General features: G+C 42.7%; 1 protein-coding gene and 1 long non-coding RNA gene across 2 annotated transcripts in view; one reads left to right on the plus strand and one right to left on the minus strand.

The window, feature by feature from the left end:
* Vstm5 (V-set and transmembrane domain containing 5) overlaps positions 1-20,030 on the minus strand; it is a 28,115-nt gene extending 8,085 nt beyond the window's left edge. Inside the window, exon 1 of the mRNA XM_078046880.1 lies at positions 19,897-20,030. Coding sequence (XP_077903006.1) covers positions 19,897-19,987 — 91 coding nt within the window. The 5' untranslated portion in view covers positions 19,988-20,030. The remainder of the gene's footprint in view (positions 1-19,896) is intronic.
* LOC144377164 (uncharacterized) lies at positions 20,025-22,090 on the plus strand. Its single transcript, XR_013437832.1, has 2 exons — positions 20,025-20,159; positions 21,286-22,090. It is a non-coding gene; the product is annotated as an uncharacterized LOC144377164 (long non-coding RNA).
* Positions 22,091-22,347: the final 257 nt, after the last annotated feature.

A 22,347-nucleotide genomic window follows, 5' to 3' on the forward strand; every position in this document is an offset into this window, starting at 1 on the left:
TTCCTGATATCTCTGGCCTCACATATAAGCAGTTGGAGTAGTGATTTCTGTAAGAGTTGGAGAACTATATTTAAAACTAGTGATAAATTTGTATCATAATCTCTCTGTGTTTCATGTTCAGTCTGTAAACCTTGTTGGCCAGGGTTACTGACAAACTAGTCTCTGAAGAGACTAACTTTTTTTTCAGTACTTGGAGAATGGAACCAAGAGGTTCTCTACCCCTGAGCCACATTTCAAGCATTTTTTTTGAGATAGGGTCTCACTAAATTGCTTAGGGCCTCTCTAAATTGCTGAGGCTGGCCTCTCACTTGTGATCCTCCTGCCTCAGTCTCCTGAGCTGCTAATATTATGCCATTGCTCCTGGCTTCCACCAGCCTTTTGTGTGTGTGTGTGTGTGTGTGTGTGTGTGTGTGTGTGTGTGTGTGTGTGTATGGTGCTGGGGATTGAACCCAGGGCCTTGTGCATGCAAGGCAAACACTCTACCAAATGAGCTATGTCCCCAGCCCATCAGCCTTTTTAATAGGCTTATGACCCTTCATTATGAGTCTTTCAGTTACTTCGGCCCAAGAAATAGCAAAATTGAAGAACAAGCAAACATAATAACCCCAAGTATATTGGCTGCGATACCAGCTGGCTCTCACTGGTTTCTGTATTTTCTCTTACTCAGAAATTTTTATTTAATTTTTTTTTTCCTCTTTTTTTCCAAATTTTAAAATATTTAATTGATAAATGAAGGTTGCATATATTAAAAGTATATATGGTAATTATTTATCTATGTTGTACAATGATTATTAATACACTTATCATTACCCATGCTGCACATCAGATCCCCAGAACTTGTTCGAGATCTCTTCATTCTCCTTAGGCCCAGGCTCTGGAAACCACTATTCTACTCTGTTTCTATGGCTGCCTGGCTTTCTTTCTTTCTTTCTGATTCAACATATGAGGTCAATCATATAGTATTTGTCTGTGTCTGGCTTGTTTCACTTAGCACAATGTTCTCCAGGTACATCATGTTGTCTCAAATGGCAGGATTTTGTTATTTTTACATTTGTTATCTTCATCTTCTGGATTATAGCTGTCGTACAACATGACATGATATCCCACTGTGATTTTGATTTGCATTTCCCTGATAGCTAATAATGTTGAGTGTTTTTTCATGTACCTGTTGTCCATCTGTATATCCTCTTTGGGGAAATAATTGTTCAGTTCCTTTCCCAATTAAGTGCTCTTAAATTGTAAGAGTACTTTGTATATTTTTATTTGCAAATATTTTCTTGAATTCTATAGATTCCCTTTTAATTTTGTTTGCTGTTTCCTTTGCTGTGTAGGTTTTAGTTTGATGTTGTTCCATTTGTTTAATTTTGCTTTTGTTACTTGTGCTTTTGATGTCATACCCAAAAGGTCATTACCAAGACAATGTAAAGAAGAGCTTTTTCCTGTGTTTTTTTGTTTAATAGTTTCAAGTCTTACATTTAAACTTTTAATTTATTTTTTTAATGAATGATGTAAGATAATGGTTTATTTTCACTTCTTTCATGTGGATGTACAGTTTTCAAACACCATTTATGAGGAGACTATCCTTTTCCCATCATGTATTCATAGTGTCTTTGTAGAATATTAGTTGAACATATATGTGTGGATTTGTTTCTGATCTCTGTAAAGTTCCATGTCTATGTGTCTGTTTTTATGCTGGTACCATACTGTTTTGACTACTATACCTTTGTAATATATCTTAAAATCAGAAGATGGGATATCTTTTAGCTTTGACCTTCTTCAGATTGCATTCGCTATTCAGGGTCTTATGGTTCCACATGAATTTTAGGATTAAAAAAAAGTGTGTGGGGGTGTGGGGGTGTGTTGCTAAGGATTGAACCCAGGGCCTTATATATGCTAGTCAAGTGCTTTACCATTGAGCCACAATCTCAGCCCTGTTTTTTCAATTTCTGTGAAGAATGCCATTGGAATTTTGAAAGTGATTTCATTAAATCTGTGGATTTCTTTGGATAGCATGGACTTTTAACAATTCTTCTACTCTATGAACATGGAATTTCTTTCCATTTGTCTGTCTTCTTCAGTTTTTTTTTAAATGTCTTATTGTATACAGAACATCCACCTCTTTGGTTCTTAAGTATATTTATGTTATTGTAAATGAATCATTTTCATCTCTTCCTCAGATAATTCATTGTTAGCATATAGAAATGCAACTGATTTTTGCATAATTTTAAATTCTGTAATTTTACTGAATTTGTTTTTATTTTTAACAATTGTTTGGTAGACTTTTGTTAGGGTTTTCTATATATTAGATCATGTCACCTACAAACAGATAAATTCACTTCTTCCTTCCCAGTTTGGATGTCTTATATTTCTTATCTAATTGCTCTCTCTAGGACTTCCAAGCACTTTGTTGATCAGAAGTGAAAGTAGACATCCTTGCCTTATTCCTTATCCTAGAGGAAAAGCTCTCCATGGCTCCCCATTGTATTGATAATTGATTGTGGGCTTGTCATATATGGACTTTATATATTGAGGTACAATTCTTCTGTACTTAATCTATTGAGAGTTTTTATCAAGAAAGGATGTTGAATTTTGTCAAATGCTTTTCCTACATTCATTGATATGATCATATAATATTTTCCCCTCTTTCTGCTAATGTGTTATATCACATTTACTGATTTGTGTGTGTTGAACCACTGTTGATCATGGTATATGGTCCTTTTAAAGTGTTGTTGAATTAAGTTTGCTACTATTTCATTGAGTATTTTTGCATTTACATTCATCAGGGATATTGGTCTTTAATTTTCTTTTCTTGTAGTAACTTTTTCTTTGGTAAATTTCTCTTAGAATTGTTCTTTGCTTCACTATATATTTTTAATACATTGTGTTTCCATTTTTGTTTGTTTCAAGATGTTTTTTATTTCTATTTGGTTTTTTTTTCTTTGACCCATTCATTGCTCAGGAGTATGTTGTTTAATTTCCATGCATTTGAGAATTTTTAATTTTCCACCTGTCATTACTTTCTACTTTCATACCATGATAGTCAGAAAAGATACTTGATAGAATTTAAATCTTCTTGAATTGCTAAGAGTTGGGTGGAGGAGAAACCTTAAGGATTTTAACTAACCAGATATTTAACTAGGTTTAGTTAAGAATTCCTCTTCTGTCAATCTTCCACATATACTTAAGAATAAATGTTTAAAACAAGGATAGAAAATTAACAATTCCAAGGGTTTTAAGGCAAACTGCTTGTCAAATGTTTAAAAAGTTTAATTAATGAGTAACTACTCCTGTGTCTCATGCTAAAATCAACCCAGAATAAGTCCAGAGAAACTTAATGGCTACTCAATAGTTAGACTTGGTTTAAATATTCTACTCAAGAAGGTTAGTTCAGTATGTCAAATTTTAATCATAAAATGGATAGTAGATAGCCATTAATAAGAATGAGCTTTGTAGCTATAGGTATATATAGCTCAGTGGTACAGCACATGCTTAGCATGTGCAAGGCCCTAGATTCATTTCCAAACATGAAAAATAAATAAGTAAGCAAGCCAGGCACAGTGGTGCACACTGGAACTCCCAGTGACTCAGGAGGCTAAGGCAGAAGGATTACAAGTTCAAGGCCAGCCTGTGCAATTTAGTGAGACCCTGTCTCAAAATAATAAAAAAAAAAAAAGGCTGGGAATGTGGCTCAGCATTAAGCTCTATATGGACAAAGAAAGATGACTGTGATGGTACCAAATAAATTTATAAAATAGAATAATGATCTCATTTGTATTTGTGTAAATATGTGCCAGTATGTGCATATTATACATGAAAAAATGTTGGGGGAAAATGTGCTAAACTAATTAACAGGCATTACTCTTTTGAGATTGGACTGTAATAATATTTTATTCTCTAAGACTATTTTACATAATTTAAGATTATTTATTGAATTTATATTAAAAAATACAATATTTAAAAATGTTTTTAAGTTTTCCTGATAAAACCAAGCAATCTGACCAGCAAAGTCTAAAGCCAAATTTAAAGTTTAAAAGTTTGCCTTAATATCTTCCCTTGAATTCTATGAGAAAATCCAGGAGGAACTAAATTTATAGCCATCTCCTTGATAGACGGTGTTGCCTCCATTAAAGAACAAGTCAAAGAAATGAAGATTTCAGCAGGACAGAAGTTACTGGAACCTGAACTAAAGAGCTATCTAAAAGCTCCAGCCCTTAGAACCAGTCAGATCCTCTGATAACTAAAAGCTATGGAGATAAAGTACTAGGAAGGTGAAGCCATCTACTGAACAATAAGCTGGAACAGAAAGAACACTTGGAACGATTACTTATTCTTTTTCTTACAAATAAATCACATGCTTTTCAGTCTTAAAATTAATTATTTAAAAAAGAGGGATATATTTCCTAATATAACAACAAAGGTCAATACTGTTCAGATCACAGCTCCAGTGAACAAGAGTACCAGCTAATAATGAGACATATATTACCAACCTCGTCTCTTAAATCTGGAGTTTAAGTCATGGAGATACACTGTGTTAGTCAACTTTCTGTTACTGTAACAAATACCTGAGATAAGGCAACTTAAAATAAAGAAAGGTTTACTTTGGCTCATGGTTTTGGAGGTTTCAGTTCATGACTGATTACTCCCATTGCTTTTGGCCTATACAGTAAGGCAGAGAGTACATACTGACACAAACTGCTCACCTCATGGTGGCTGAGAAGCAATGAGAGAGACCAGTGACTCACAGTCTCCTTCAAGGGTACACCATAATATTTTGGGAAGACTTCCAATAAGGCTCTACCTCCTAAAAGTTCCACAACCTCCCGGAGGCATATCAAGCTGGGGACCACGCCTTTAACACACAGGCCCTTGATGGACACTTCAACAAATCATAGCATACACCTTAATTAGGATAAATTCATTTTCACCTCACTAATCTGAAACATCACTTGTCCAGCAAATGTGATCATCAGGTGCATCTGATAACCAGGAAATAAGCATTATTGTCATTCTCATCTGCATTAAGCCTTTAAGCAGCAGAGAAGTCACTAAGCCTAGGGTTCAGGAGTCCTAACTGAAAAACTGTTGGAGTGAGATGATGGCAGGATGAATCATTACGAAAAGGTAGTTTTAAGTGGGAGTGAGGTGCAGTGGAAACCCCTGATGGGCAAGACACACCGAGGTTCCACACTGGGACCTCCACTCTAGGAGACGGGGAGAAAGTGCCTTGGCTTATAAGAACCTCAGATCTCCCAAGAAGACAGGTGACATGACATGTCTAAGGTCCAGCAACAGGCCAGTCCCTGAGCAGGCACATAGCACTTGGGGTCATTCAAGCCTCTGGGTTAAAGGCTTGGTCCCCAGTCTGAGATGCTTTCGGGAGGTGGTGGATTCTTTAAGAGGTGGAGCCTCATTGGAACTCTTCCTATTATATTCTAGTGTGCCAAGAGTAGCAGCCCCATCTCACCTGTCTCACCAACCAGGGGTGACCAACTGTCTCTGTGCCCAGGATTGAGGGATTTCCCAGGATGCAGCAGTTTCAGTGCTTTCAGAACAGTCCTGGGTAAACCAGGCTGATGGTCACCCTGAGGCTCAACCAAGAAATATTGAAAAGTAGAGATAAAGGACTTCTGGTTTCTGAGGCACCCCAGGGGTACTGTGGGGAATATGCAATAAACCAGCTTGGGGAAGCTGAGGGAGTGGAAAGCCAGTCTGCCATCTGGCTCCCTAACACATATTCCAAGGGATTGCATCCCACGCAGCCCCACCTAAATAGGAACCTCTGCTAATCCCTGAGCCTAATGTGTCCTCCCCAGGCTTTCTCAACGCAGGGTGCTGGCTCACTGGGTGCTGGACTGGTGAAGAGGATATTATCTCCATTTTACAGGGAAGCAAACTGAAGTCTCCCGAGGCTAGGTTATTTGCTCAATATCATGGTAAGTTGCTAAGCAGAGATTCAAACCCTGGGTACTTTTTATTCTCTAATAAGCCAGGAAGTTTGCAAGAGTAGGGAAAGAGGGAAGACCGCATTTAAGTTGAGGGGTAAGGAGTAATCTTTTAAAGTCTCAGGAAAGATAGAAAGGACAATCCCAGCTGAGAACAGAGAGACCACCAGGGAGGCCCAGGGATCAAAGGGTGCCTCAGATTTAGGATTTGGTGAGCAAAACAGTTAAGGTTGGTAATTGTAAGAGGACTCTACGACAGAGTCAGGGGCAGAGTCACAACAGGTTGAAGACTTCCAGGAGGAATTATCCTTCAGGCTGTAGGAACCCAGGAGAGTGTTCAGATAGAGCCTTGGAGGATCAGAACTGAATTTCCAGAACAGTCTGGCAGAGCTCATTGTCTTATCACACATATCACCTGCACTGCCCTGGGCCCACCACAGGCACCACAGGTGACTGCCGGTCCCCCAATTCAACAGTTCCATGAGGGTAGGACCTGCTTGTGTGGTTCTCTGTTGTAGACCTAGAACCCCAAAGAATGCCTGGAATATGAATGGGAATTCTTGAGTATTGACTTACTAAAGGGTTATATATCCAGTCTAGGGGTGTGGGGTGGTGAACCCAGGACTATGTAAAGTTGAGCACGAGATAAGGGTTAAGACCTCAAGGCCAGCTCTGGTGTGATTCTTGGGACCAAATTTGCCTCCTTTGCCCTGTCTGAAATACACATGTGATCCTTTCACCTAAACTGCCCTGTAATACATGCATAATGCATTCATTCATGTGCACCAATGCTCCCTTATATGCACTCATGCACACAGAACCTAGTTCCTGAGTTTCTGGCAGATGGGAGCTGTATGTATAAAGAATCCCAAGGAATCCTACCATGGAAGTGAGGGTTTGAAGGAAATGTCAAGCAGAGGTGGGTTCAAATACCAAACTGCATTTTGTTAATATCATAACTTTGATCAAGTTACCTCAAAGTCACTGAGCCTCTATTCCTCATCTGTAAAACAAGTATGTCACTTGGCCTCCCAGACCAACTTCTGAAGAACAGAAGGAAGTGTCTGAGATTTCTGCAGGAAGAACTGGCAGGCTATGTACCCCAAATTCCCAGCACCCAGCACAGAGCCTGGCTATAAATGAACAAATGATGACACGCATGCCCTGCCTGTCAAACTATTGTCAACCTGAAGAGACCACAAAGAGGGGATCTGTGTTGAGCTGAGGGGCACTACCCCTGTGTTAGCAGGTCTCCTTTCCTAACTCCAAGGAGAATAGGCAAAGTGTTAAGCACCAACTAAAATATTCATGGCCCTGGCCAGTTTGTGCCATTCTTGAACCAGGTCCCTCTGGAATTTGGAAAGCACAGCTTTGTGTAGGAGGCTGGTACATCAAACCCAAATAATGATTTTCCCCTTTAGTTTTCAAGAACAGCATTGATGACTGACATATGCACAGATAATAGGGTGCCTAGCCCTCCTGTTAGTTCAGGTGATGAATTTCCCCTCTCAGTACCTGATTAGTCAGAAACCACGGTTCAGCTCATCCTGGATGGGTTCCCAATGATCCTCCTGTTTAATGGCCTTGAGAAGTCACCCAGATACCAGCCAAACCCAAACACCCGTTGAGAGAGGCAAGTTTAGGTGAAGGCTGCCAGGCTGCTCACCTTCACCAGGTTTCAGAATTTGTACCCCAACCAGAAAAACCACACCCAAAGAGCAACAGTCACCATTTCCTATCAGTAATACCTGTTAAGCACCAGACCAGTACCATAGTCCAATGAAACCACAGGTGGGAAAGTTGAATAACCTGGCCATTATCAGACTGGCAAAGATGAAGAAGTCTGATAATATTATGCTGTTAGGAGTGTGTGAAAGTTATACTCACCCAGCACTGTGGTGACTGTAAATGGGTGTGATGAATAAAAATATTAAAGTTGCATATATTTTCTGACCCAGAAATTCCACTTTTAGGAATTATTCTGTAGTTACTATGGGAACACAGACACAAAGATGTAAATGTTGTCATGATCACTTAAATGAAGCATTACCAAAGACTGGAGACAATCCATGTATTCACCAGTAAGGGACTAGCTAAATAAATGATCTATATTCATATTTTGGAATACTACAAAGACATTCAGAAGAATGAGGTTGATCCATGTATACTGATGTTAGATGATCTTTAAAGTAATGGAAAAAGCACACAGAGTAGAACAATGTGTAGAGAAAACTTTTGCTTGAATGAAATAAATTATCTGTGTATAAACACACACACACACACACACACACAGAAACATCTTATCTATACAAGTTCACAGAACATCTCTGGAAGATTCTTTGAAAACCCAGGAACTGCGGTTTTCTTTGGGGAGGAGACTGGATGTCTGGGATAGAAGGAAACTTTACATTCCACTCACTACCCTTGTGAACAGCTAGAATATTTTAGAAAGTCTGTGAATTACTTAACAAATAAAAACACTATGATCCTAAAAATAAAGTGCACACCAAGAATGTGTGCCTTAGGCCTTTCATATTTGAAAATGTTATTCTCATATGACAAAGTATTTCACAAGCACTAACATCTGTACTTAAGAGTTGACAAAAATCAACATCTTCAGCATCTCCAAGGATAAATTAAATGCATGCACAGTTGTGACAAAATGCTTTGACTATCTCAGGAAGGATACAGAAGGAATTGGGAACACTCTGGACTCCAGGGGCCAAGGGGAAGACCTAGGCAGCTGAGGGTCAAGACTTTGAAGGATATACATTTTGAATTTTGGGTTGTGTGCAAATATTACATATTGAAACTTTAAGAAAAATTCAAAACAATCAAAATTAATTTAAAGTCAAAACAATAAGAGTATAACTCCTCTCATCTGGGAGGGAGTTATCCACAACCTCACTGAAAGACATTCCCAGCCAGCCAGCTCCACAAGACAGTCATGACGACCTCGTCCTTCGTCACCCCCACATTGTCACTGGGTCCTGACTGTCTTACCTCCAAAATGTAACCCGAATCTGACTTGTGCCCGCTCTTCTTTCCCCTATCATACTGGTCCAAGCTGCCCCCTCTACAACAGTCTCCCAATTTGCCTCACCAGTGCCTCCTCACCCTCCTCTAACCTATCATCTATGTGGTATCCTGAGTGATGTTTTCAATATATAAGTTGTATCATGTCACCCTCCTGCTTTAACCCATTGTTGGTTCCCTGATGCTCTAGCAATAAGTTAAAATGTCTTCAATGGCTTGACCAGACAGGTGAGGTCTGGACTCTGCCTTCCTGTCAGGCCCGTGTCCTCAGCACACCCTCATTCTGTGGGCTCCCAGCACATTGGACTTATGATCTGATGATTCATCATTTTCTCTCCACCACAGGGACTGTGCACATACTGCTCCCTTTCCCTGCTCCCTCCCTACTTGCCTATTAATCTTTATTCTCCCTTCAGACCTCAGTCATTCTCTTCTGAGAAGCTCATTCCAACCCTCTGGCAGGGCCAGATATCCTTTTACATGTTCTCATGACACCTTTCCTTTATCATACCCATCTCAGTTCGTTTTATTTAACATCTATTCCTACTTTCAATTGAAGTTCCATGAGAATAGGAGCTGCCTATCTGGTTCCTTGTTGCAGCCCTAGACCTGCAGAGTGCCTGACACGTGAATGGCAAACTCTGAGCAGTGATTTCCCCTTATAGGGTTATACATCTGGTCTGGAGTTGCGAGATACAAACCCAGGATTATGCCAAGCTGAGCACCACATCAGGGTTAGGATTCCACAGCTGGCTTTGGTGTGATCTGGCTGCTCCAATACATGTGTACATGTGCACCGAGCCTAGTTCCTGAGTTTCTGGAAGATGGAAGCCAAAAGAATCCAAAGGAATCCTACCAGGGAAGCAAGGGCTTTGAAGAGATGTCAAGCAGACATTGGTTCAAATACCGACTTAACTCTTTCTTAACATCATGACTTCGGCCAAATTTGTCAAAGTCACTGAGCCTCTATTTCTCATCTGTAAAACAGTGGTGGCCAGGGGCTGGGGCTATAGCTCAGTGGTAGAAGCACTTGCTTAGCATGTGTGAGGCACTGGGTTTGATCCTCAGCACCACATGAAAAAAATAAATAAAATAAAGTTAAAAAAACAACAAGAAACAGTGGTGGCCATAGCCTCCTCACAGTTCAGATATGTTAGAAGAAATCAAAGTGAATGCATGAATGGCAAGCACCTAGGACAGCATATCCCATCCTACAGTAAATAAACAATAAGTGGTCAGCAGGGGCATATACCAGTAATGCCTAGAAGAATCCCAGGACTAATCAGACATAATTCATAGTCCATACCTCAGGCCACTGCAAACATATCAGGAAATATAACTTTTAAAACAAAGAAAATAGGCAAATTGCTTTTCTGACTCTTAATTGGAAATTAAACAGAATGGTACAAGGTCTACCCTCTTCCAGCACATCTGTTTCAGGGCAACTGGGACTGAGCTGGAGTTGGGGGATCTGTTGTTTGGAACAAAGGGTAGAAGAGGAGGGAAAGATGCCAGTTGGGGAAGTCAGGGAAGCACATGCAGTAAAGCCAGCAGACCCCCAGTGTAGGGATCTACCTTGAATATAGCCAGCTTGGTTGTAAGATCCATCATGCCTACCAGGTGACCTTAGCATGCATTCAAAACCTTATAGGATAAACAAAGTGGTTAAGATGGTCATACTTCTCATGCTGGCACTAACCTCTAGATTGTTTCTTGTTTTTTAACTGATGTTTGGCACATTAATAGCTTTTTTCCCCTCTATTCAGAAAGCCCAGATGCATTCTGGTTGGCCATGGGCCACCTTCATCTAGTTTAGCATATAAACACATTCCTCTTGATAGCGACCAAATTATATTGTCATACTGTGTAATATGTGCATGTACAAATATGTAACAGCAAATCTCATCATTATGTACAACTATAATGCACCAATTAAAAAAGTGGGGAAAAAATTAATAAACCCCTTCCTCCTGCCTCCAGGGACAGGGATCCTGTTGTCTTGCTGCTGCCGAAAACACACTTCAGTCCATAAGTCTCAATAAATGCATTCTGCAATTTTGGATCCATCTGCCTTCTTTGTCTCTCCACACCTTTTGCCCTTGGCAGTCAGTTCTTGTACAGCGGGTTTTCTCTGAAGCATCCTAGTTCTGCTTTGGCTGCAATAGGCCCAAGCTGGGTGACTTTGCACAAATTCCTTCACCTCTCTAAGCTGCCATTTTCTCATTCGTAGTTGGGAATCTTTGTGGCTTGGCTGTCAAAGATACAATTAAAAGGAAACAATTAAAACCCCCATGTGGGTAAGAGATCTTGATAATAACCAGGCACAACTCTGGAGTGGAGGGGTGGGGGATATTGGTTCTTTTCTTTTTCACCCAAAGGAAGTCCTGATTTTAGGTCAGAGAATTCCATTTAATCTCCTCCCATTCAACAGGCATTTGGGAAGGGGTGGGGTCTGAGACAAACATTTAATAAACACTTATTTCTAAGTCACACACTCCATTTGGAAGTTTGTTATTTTAATTTGTCTGTCCCATCAGTTCAACTCCACCTCTTCTCAGAACCTTTGCAGAGAGAGCCTTGGGAAGCCATCTCTCTGGCTCTAGTGATTGGACCAAGGCAGACCACATGTTCTGGGATGGGCCAATCAGATTCTCTCTCCTGAGTTTGGAATTGAGATGAATGGTCCCTCAGTTCTTCGGTGTCTCTGAAAAGAGATGTGATGCCACTGGAGGCCACAGTAATTGTGGAGAAAGCTGCTTATGGGTGGCAGAAGCACCAAGGCAGCCGGAGTGTGGCTTAGGCACTACTGGTGGGGAGAGGGTGCTCTGGGATGGGGGGGAGCAGGCAGAGGGCTTCTGGGATCCTTGTTTAGTCGTGGGGAGAAACTTGGCTTGTCTTCCATCCTTGACAGATGAGATTCCTCAACTTCTCTCTGAAATGTTTACCCTTTCCCCTGGTACTCTTCTGTTCCATACAAATTGACTAATCTCTCTGAATCTCTTTCTCAATAAAGTGGGTGTGTCACAACAGCTACTTTGCAAGATTGTTGCAGAGTCAGTGACTGACACACAGTAAGCCTTTAGTTTTTCTGTTTCTCTCTTAGGTGATTAAAAAAAAAAATATATATATATATCTCCAAAGCAGAACTAGGATGCTTCAGAGAAAACCCATTGTACAAGAACTGATTACCAAAGGCAAAAGGTGTGGAGAGACAAAGAAGGCAGATGGGTCCAAAATTGCAGAAGGCATATATATATATAATATACATATTATCAGAGTTCACCAATTCTAGTTTGAGAAACTGGTGCAACAGAGTGATCAGGGGCCTGGTAAGGCCTAGATAGGAGCCACAAACTACAGGTGAGCCCAGAACCCATGTAGAGCATGGAACCACCAAGACTTGCTCTCTATCCAAGATTCCTACCCTTTTTGTTGCCTGCTATGTTTTAAACTGTGCCCTAAAAAGATATATTGGCATCCTAACCTCTGCTCAGAATGTGTATCATTTGGAGGCAGTGTCTTTACAGAGGTAATCAAGTTAAAACGAGGTCATCAGGGTGGGCTGTACACAGTGTGACTGGTCCTTCTAAAAGAGGGAATTTGGCTGCAAAGGAGAGAATGCCATGTGAAGATGAAGACAGAGATAAAGTGACTCCTCTATAAACCAAGAATGTCAGATATTCCCAGAAGTCACCAGAAGCCAGGGTGGAGGCCTGGAACAGTCTTCAGAAGGAAGCAACCCTGCCAACACCTTCATGTAAGTGAGGCTTCCTTCAGGACTGTCAGATGGGGCTGAGGTATGCATGGGGCTGAGGTATGGTTCAGCAGTAGAGCAGAGCACTAGCAGAGCCTATGTGAGGCCCTGGATTCCATCCCCAGCACCAAAACAAAACAAATAGAACACATTGCCCTTCTATGACCTTTGTTTCCAGAGTAATGGTCCTCAGGTATGTAGTTTGCCAATTGGAAAGGACTGAATCAGCTATTCAAGTTGTTTTCAAACCCTGATTAAATCATCCGGGAAGTTTTAAAAAATAGTACTCTGGACTAACGGATTCATTCTTTAGGGATGAGACCAAGGCCTCTGACTTTTAAAACTTCTCATGTGATTCCAGGGTGCAACAAGATTGATAACCACTGGAGGTTTGCAGCCTTTGCTACGGTGAAGACCATTTACTGTACCTCCTTCTGGGGGCACTTTAACAAAGCTTAAAGCCAAAGAAGTGTGTGAGGGAGGAATGTTTGAAACACTTGAGCACTTTCAGGGAGACATTTGGGGGAGGTAGACTCTTTCTGGTCTCCTTCAATTTCTACTCTACCTGGTAGGTCCTATTTCTATTGACATAGGAGAAACAGACAGGCTAAGTAATTCTATTTTCTCCCCCACCTCCTCCAGTTTCATAATGCAGTGTTTCGAAGTATGTAGCTGCATCCAAATCATTGAGAGGACTTGTTGAAACAGATCACTGAGTCCCCTCTCTGCTTCCTCATTCAGTAGGTATGAGGTTAGGCCCAAGAGTATGGATTTCTAACAAATTCCTAGATATTGCTGGTGCTAGTTCCTGGACCACATTTGTAGAACTTCAGTAGTAAGGATTTTGCAAGACCTCAGTGAAAAGTGGGTGCCCTGGTGCTCTCAGAATCTGGGAGGCTTAGGCCCCTCCTTTCCTTTTCCAGCATTGCTAACTCCACTTCTGTAAGGTAGGGGAACACCCATGATGCACAAGTCATCTTGGAGGAGGGAAGACTGGGACAGACAAGCACTGCCAGAATGAGGGCAAATGGGCAAAGAAGAAAAGAAGACAGGTTCTGCTGAGTGGGATTGAGGCAGTGTGTGTAATGGATTCTAGAGTCGGACAAACTTGTGTTCAAAATTGCACTCTGCCAGCAATAACTATGTGATCTAGGGCAAATTGATGAATTTCTTTCAGTTAAAGAACTTCTGCACTAAGGATACCATAATAATACTATGCATAACTCCTGCAGAATAACGAATTTAAACAAGACAATACAGTGAAGAGCCTATCAGTTTCTAACACTTAGTGATTGCTCAATACATTACCATTTGGGAGAATTCTTTGAAGATTCACAGAGTAGTTACTGAAGTGGTCAACTCCCCATGCCTAGGGGTGTGTAAAAAGAAGCTGGAGAGATTGTAGTAGTATGTTTAAAACAGGAAGATGGCATGTTGGATGAAGGAGGCTGGTTCTTCCTGCTTCAATCATGTAAGTATAGAATTGGAATGAGCCTTTGCTATGGTATAATGTTGATGTCTCCCAGAATTTGCATGCTGGAACCTGATGTCCAGGGTGATAGTAGGAAGAGGTGGGATTTTGAAAAGTGATTAACAACTCACAAGAATTCCACCAGTGGCATATAAAAGACACTCAAGCAAGCCCTCCTGAGAGGATGTAGAAGGCCCATCTGTGTGAAACAGGTTCTCACCACATACTGAATCTGTCTTGAGCTGGGACTTCCCAGCCTCCAGACTCATGAGCAATACATTTCCATTTTCGTTTGTTGGCTTTTGAGATCTCACTACATTGTCCAGGCTGGTCTCAAACTTCTAAGTGTAAGTGGTCCTCCTGCCTCAGCCTCCCAAGTGGCTGAGATTCCAGGTGCATCATGGTGCCTGTGATTTTATGTTGTTCATAAATTACTCAGTCTTAAGGTATTTTTTTACAGCGGCCCAATAAGTTCAAAATGGCATTTGTAAATCTGAAATTCTCTTCTGGAAATGCAGCAAGAGATTGAGCAACTTTAAATTCTTCCCTGTGGAATTCCAAAAGGAATTTTTCTATCATACTTTTTTCCAGGCACAAACAAGGGTCATCCTTGTTGGGTGGGAATTGTTCTTTCTGAAAGATCATGGTTTATGGTAGAGTAACACCCGTGCTTCAAATCAGATGCCAAGAAAGCCAGGCATGGCAGAGGTGACTGCCTCCCTTGCATAACCCTGGAAGTGGGGAACTGGCTGGGTCCGCCCTCTCTACAGTGGGCTGCAGGACCTACTGGTCAGCCTGGGGACCTAGAACAGGGCTCTCCTCAGACGCCTCTGCAGTAAATATGTGTTGAACAGGAGGACCAAGGAACAAATGAGGTGACATGCTCTCCCACCATTCTTTCAGAAGGTGTTTATACGATGCCTGAAGGTACTTGGAAGGGGAGTATAGGATGATCTAAGACAAGGTGCATACATGACTGGATACCCCAGACTACAATATGGTGTCCCTCCAAAGAATCTAATGGGCCATTTTCTCTCCATCTTTTAGATCTTAGTTTAAACATCATTTCTTCCAGGAAGCCTTCCCCAACCCCTCAGTACTGGGTTGAGGGGCCCAGTTCTGTGCTTTCATTGCTCCCTGTTCCTCTGTATTAACACACTTATTCCACGTTGTGATGATGATTCTCTTGATTAATGATTTATCCTCCTAGATCAACTGTCAGCTCTGGGAACCAGGGGCAGGTCTATCTTGGTCACCAGTGAATCCCCAAGATCTAGCACAGTGCCTAGCAACTCTGGCTTTCCATGAACACCTGCTGAATGAATGAATGCTTTAGGCAAACCCCTCAACTTCTCCAAGCCTCTGGTTCCTTCCTCATAGCACCTCTTTGCAGGATAACTGTAAAGATGAGTTGAAAGCAGTTATTATAGTATCTGACACCAAGTAAGTGTGCAATGAACAGTTATTTTTCTCTTGTAATTGCTATTAACAGTTATACAAACTCAGGAGATACTGGTCTCTCTTCTTCATCTTCTTCTTCTTCTTTTTTCCTTCAGTACTGGAGATTGAACCCAGGGTGCTCTACCACTGAGCTATATCCCTAGTCCTTTTAAAAGATTTATTCTTGAGATAGGGTCTTAATAATTTGCAAGGCTGGGCTTTAATTGGGATCTTTCTTCCTGAGTTGCTGGAATTGTAGGCATGAGCCACCACACCCAGCCTAGCTCTTCTTATCTTTGGTTTTGTTTTAAGTGATCTTTCTAAAATACACATGTAGCTGTGTCTCCCCTGGCTCTGAAAAACCTCAATAATTTGTTCCTAACTTTCTTTTTAGTCCCCATCTCCCATGTTTCCCCCTCACCCCCAATTCCACTTGTACCAAACTACTGACCACTCTGTAATGCACATTTACCCCCTCAACCTCAGCTCAGATCACCCCCTCCTCTTTCTTCAGACCCTGTTCTGTCTTCAAGACACCTCTTAATGTCATCTCCTCTGTCAGGCTCACAAGGCTTCCTCAGCACAGTGTACAGCCTGCCTTGTACTTATGAGAATTGAGTGACAGGCCATCTCCCCTGCTAGAAGGGACAGTAGGTACCACCTGGTGTTCAGGTCTGCAACACCAGCAAGCAGCAGTCTGTGACGTGGGAGATAGCTCATTCAAGCAGGAACTATTGAACTGAATTGACCATCTATCTGATCTAAAGAAACAAGTTCCAGATCAAGAATACCTGAAATCTTACCCTCAAGTATGTCGAAAAGTTGGTTGATGGGGAAAGGAAAGAGCAGGTCTCATGTTCCACTTTTAGGAACTGGCTTCTGAAAGGCTTCTATCCAGCCCCATAGTAAACCTGGGGTAACGACCTTAGCCTACTACAGAAGGTCAGACAGTCAGAGGAACTTCATTGTAGCTCCCCTTACCAGTACCTGGCAGTCAGGGACCCACATCTCTACCCTCCTCTGGCACTGGTGTAAGGGTCTATTAGGGGAACTATTCCAGCATCTTCCACCCAAGATCCAAGACCTTTCCAAGCTCCATTCCATGTCAAATGACTCCTTAGACTGAATGTGAAGATATTGATACTGAGTCACTGAGAATACAGGCATGCACCACCATACCCAGTCCTTTAGATCTTAAAACTAGAGAATAATCTTTGCTGAATGCTCTGCCTTCAGAACCCAGTGGGGTGGGGTCACAACCCCTGAAGCTTTGTTGTGTAACCCTATGTTCCCCAAGGCTCTGGGCAGTCACTCTCTGGCCTCTTGAACCAAAGCAATGTCCCTTCCCACCCTTTCAAACTGAGAAGGCAGCCCTAATGATCTCTGAATCTCTTTTGGTTATTCCTCTCCTATCTGGAAGCACAGTGTAGATTTAAGCTGAATCATTGTATGGTTCTGTCCCATAGGATCTAAGAAGTCCACATTCTTCCTTCATTTTTTTTTCCTGTCTCCATCCCTTCAGTTCAAACTGAAAGTATATCCGTTGGGGTAGTTGATTACCCTCTAGGTTCACACCCACACTAATCTTATCCAACACTATTGCCACACCCTTGGTGTTCTCTTCTGTACATGGTTTTTAATTTTTTTGCGATATGAACAGTTGAGAATTTTCCAAACCTTTAAGTTCTGGTTTCTTTTTAGTTTAACAATTTCTCCCTTCCTCCCTACTTTCTTTCTTTCCTTCTTCAAATTCTGCTATGAGCCATCAGGAGGAACCAAGCCTCTCCTTTAACATTTCGCTTAAATATCTCCTCTGATGAATATCCAATTTCATCTCTTGCAAATTTCTCCTTCCACAAACTATCAGAACATAGGCTGGGAGTGTGGCACAGTGATAGAATGTTCACCTAGCCTGTGCGAAGTCCTGGGTTCAATCCTCAGCACCACATATAAATAAAGAAAAATTGTCTTTTCTCCATTGTCCATTCCCCTTGTTTCTGTGTGAGCCCTCATCAGAATTGCCCTTAGCATCCAAATTATTAGCATGCCCCTCAAAACTCCACCAGCCTCTATCCATTATCCAGTTCTAAAATCACTTTCAGAGTGTTCAGTATTTATTACAGCAATGCCCTGCTTCTCAGTACCAGTTTCTGTCTAGAGCAAAATACCAAAAAGTAAGTGAATTAAAAACCAGATATTTATTTCTCAGTTTTGGAAGAAGTACAAGATCAAGGTGCTGACAGATTTAGTTTTAAGCAAGGGCTCTCCTGGCTTACTAAACTGCTTACTATGTTTTCACAGGGCAAAGGGAGAGAGCTTTGATCTCTCTTCCTCTTAATTATTAGGACACTCATCCAATAAGAGGGGCTCCGATCTCATGATCTCATCTAAACCGATTACTCCCCAAACGTCCCACCTCCAAATACCATCACATTAGAGGCTGAATTTTGAGAGAAAACATTCAGTCCAAAACAATGTCATAGAGGAAAGATTTAAAACACAGGGTATTTGTGTTTGTGGGTATGGCATAACACAAATCTCAGTATAAATGATGAATGTCAATTTTCTGGAGGAAGGCTGTGACAGAGGCTGAGGAAGCAGAGGAACTGTGAGAGGGAGGAGGCCCACTCTGCACCGTTAAGGCTGGGCCACAGCACAGGCCTCCTTCAGGCAGGTACACATTCATTCAGCATCTGTTAGGGATAGATATGGCTAGCACTGGGCAAGTGCTAGGGACTCAGAGCTGTGCAGGAGACAGTCAACGAATAATTGCATTTTTTCTTGTCTACAACACCCTGCAGTTTCCCTGTCCCACTTCCCTGGCGGTTTCTATCCATTTTTTAGGTCCGGGTAGGTGTGACTCCCTTTGGAACAACTGTTTCCACAAGCCTGGGTTCTGACCCTATAGGCTCCTACAGTGTGGAGTCTCCTGCCTCACCAGCCTTGCCACTCCCAAGATGGCACTCTTGTTTGACTGTCAGTATAAGCACCTAAGCTTCCTGAGGACAAAACTGTGAACCATGGTGTCCCCAGTATCCACTGTGGCCTGCTTCCTTCAGGAGAAAGTATAATTAGTGAGTGAGTGAATGAATGACTGGTCCCTGAACATCAAAGGCATCTGTACACATGTGTACCAATGGTGGTTGGAATCATATGCTTGGGGCTTACAAAACAATAGAGAAGTTCACTGCATATTCAAACACATATTCATCTGCAGACTAACAACCAGCTATTTCTTGTTCCACTGCTGAGAGAGGAACATACCCCATCAGAGTCTTTTTGCTTTCTAAGATTTGCAACTTTCAAAGCTGGGCTCTAGCCAGAAGTATAAAGAGCAACAGTGCTAGGTGGCTAGGTTTGAATTTTGGATTCACCATTGATTAGGTGGTCACCTTGTGCAAGTAACATAGCCTTTCTGTGCCTCAACTTTCCTCACCTGTGAAACATTTTATAAGGTTGTCCTGAGGATTAAATGATAGGAACTTTGTAAAGTTAGAGAGATTGTGAACACACTCTGGTCCCATATAAATCTCAGTTGACTAATATGTAAAATGGGAATGATGATAATGGTTGAATGCATGAGAAAGTAAAATTGCATTACAATCTGCATTACAATTTGTGTCCACCGAGTTTGTGGGACAGTGGGCCAAATCATGTGGGCATTCTAGAGCTAGCCATCCAGAGCAGTGTCGCATGGTGAGGACCTTCTCTGTCCAAGAAATTCAGGAACCACTGCCCAACTCAAACCCGCTAAACGCTTTTCTTTCAGAACCAGGCTGCTGTGGGTTGTCTGAATGGTCAGAACACTCTGATGACCCAGGAAGCCCATGGAAGGATGGAGGGATACCTATAGTAGGAGGTGGGGTGCATGAGCCTTTGGAAACTGTAGTCTGGAGTCTGGTTATTCCAGGAAAAATAAAATAAAATAAAACATGTCGCAGAGGAGGCAGCCTCCGCGCGGGGAGCCGGTTATCTCCCAGCCGGCTTCCGGCTCCGATAATTGCTGGCTAGGCTCGTCGGGCGGGGTGAGCGCCCCGAAGTGGCCCGGGCCGAGGGAGCCTCTGCTCTGTCCCCGGCGCTTCGGCCGCGATCGGTGCCGGGACTCAGGCTGCGCGTCCAGCCGGGTGAAGAAGTGGAGCGGGGCCTGCCAGCCGGCTCGCCGCGCGCCCTCCACCGGACAAAGTGGCCCAAGGCAGCCGCGAGACCCCAGAGCCCGCCCCGCCCGGTCCCGCCCCGCGCTGCCCCGCGCTTACTCTGCAGACAGTGGGCTGCGACCAGGCAGAGGGCAAAGAGTCCCAGGGAGATGCTTCGGGTCTTCCTCCACCTGCACCGCAGAGGCCTCATGAGCAAGCCCCCGGGCAGCACAGGCCCGGCATGGGCGTCCCGAGTGGCGGGGCGCAGCGCAGGGCCCGCCGGTGTGTGTTCCGCACTGACGCGCGCCGCTGCAGCTCCTCCCGCAGCCTTCCCTCCTGCTGTAGCTCCAGCAGGTTTTCCAGGACCAGATGCAGATGAGCTGGTTGTACTCTGGTTGAACCAGTTCCCAAGGAGGAGGGAGGGGAAAGAGGGAGGGAGAGGAGGGAGGGGGAAGAGGAGGAGGAGGAGGAGGAGGGGGAAGAGGAGGAGGAGGAGGAGGAGGAGGGAGGGAGGGAGGGAGGAGAAGGGAGGAGGAGGAGGAAGGGCACGAGCAATAAGAAGGCACACACTCAGAGGTAAATAATGGCGAATAATGAGCTGTCTTCTGACGTACAGGCGCCACTTTACGGGTATTAAGATCCAGCTAAGATGCTGGTGGATGGAAGGAGGGCAAGTACTAGCTGTTGCCTAAGGACCCAAAGGGACCAACTGATGGCTCCGTGGGAAAAGGAAAGGCTTTTAGGAAAGTGAAATGCCAAGCTGGGGAAAGAGGGATACAGGAAGACTCAGGCTGTTCTGGGTGGTAATGATCTCTGTCCTCCATCCGTGTATCCATCCATTTATTCAGGAAATATTCACTGAGCACTTACTTATTTCACTGGGGCTAGTACATGTGGCCATTCTAGTCATTCAGAAAACATGGAATGAAGCTAAGCATGATGCTAAGTCCCAGAGATATAACAGGACAGATATGGGCACTTTTTTTTAGAAATCCTATCAAAGATGAGGATTGGAAAAAAAAAAAAAAAGCAACTGTATATGTGGTTATGTTGCTACAACAAAGAAAACCCAGAATGCTGTAGGAACTCAGAACAAAAGCAACTAAATTCCAGGAAGGATCTGTGTGTGGAAGGAGAGGGTGGATATTGGTCCAAACTAGTCATGAAATTCTATTCTACTTTGTTAAAACTAGATTTCCCAGCCTCCCTTGCATCTAGAGGTTAGCAGTATGATCCAATACTGACTGGTGATATTTAAGGGGAAGTATTCTTGAGGCATTTCTGGAAGAGGTTTTGCTTTCCTGAAAAAAGGGACAGATAAGGCTGGGACTGCCCCTGCTTGGAAAATATTCCTTCTCTTTAGATCTGTGGCATGTTTCTTGCTTCTATAAAGTTACATGAATGAGGACAAACACTGTCAATGCTAAGTAAGAATGGTAGAACAGAAAGAAAGACCAGAACACTGTGGTACTATCACGTACTTTCCTATATCCTTTTTGTTTTTAATAGGTACCTTACTTATTCCATGTGCTCCTGGTGAGGCCAACAGTACTGATCCCTGCTGATTGCCCTACAGCGGACTTGTTATCAAAGTGTCCTCTTCACCAAGCAAAGTATTTGGTTTAGTGATGAGCAGAAGGAGACATCAGAAACCTCTCTGCAAATAATATGAGGCCACTGCTGGGATTGCTAAAACCAAGGGGGCTTGAACCTGGGGATATGGTGAAAAACCAGCCTCTACTCAGAGCAAAGCCTGTCCAAGGAAGGGACATGACCTTTGTCCTTGGAAAGACCACAGAGCACTCCTAGGCACATTCCCACCCAGCTAAGTTGTTTATCTACAAATGAGATCTGATGTGACAGGTGTCCCTGACTCAGTCAGGCTAGGTGGGGACCCATAGCAACCCCCTAACAGCCACCAATCAGCATGAGACTGGGAAATACCTGGGATGCCAGATGACCCTCCTAGTAGTTTATGGTGTTGGGAAACCATGTAGTTCAGCATGAACACCCCTCTTGGCTTAAACCAATCAGTTCAAATGAATCCCCCTCTGGTACTAACCAATCACCCCTACCCAACTTGTTCCCGCCAGTAAATGTGCTAATCATGTTTTAGAGTTGTTATTTGATTTTCCTGCCGTGTGTGATGATTTGCTAAGAGATGCTATGATGTATGTGAAGTCCCCGCCTTCTCCAAAGAATGCATAAAACTGCTGCAAACCCTGGGCTGGGGCCTTTCAGCGTCACCAGTTGCTGTGTGAGCATGGAAGACCGAGCTAGCTCGCAATAAACACCTCTTTGCTTCTTACATCGATCTTGGGTCTCTGGTGGTCTTTTGGGGGGGTCCTGAATTTGAGCATAACACTGGCAGGCCATGCCTGTCATGTGAAGGGGCCCTGGATGAGACAAACTAAGCTGGGAGCCAAGCAGAGATGTAGAGCTCAAATGACATAGTTTTAAGTCTGGGATCTACATTCTTGGGTTTGCCAGTTATCCACAGATAAATGCTCTCTTTTGCCTCAGCAAATTTAAGTTGGAATTCTATGATATAAAATTGATGTATCAAAGGAT

Source organism: Ictidomys tridecemlineatus, chromosome 4 (genome assembly GCF_052094955.1).
Source record: "Ictidomys tridecemlineatus isolate mIctTri1 chromosome 4, mIctTri1.hap1, whole genome shotgun sequence".
NCBI lineage: Eukaryota > Metazoa > Chordata > Mammalia > Rodentia > Sciuridae > Ictidomys > Ictidomys tridecemlineatus.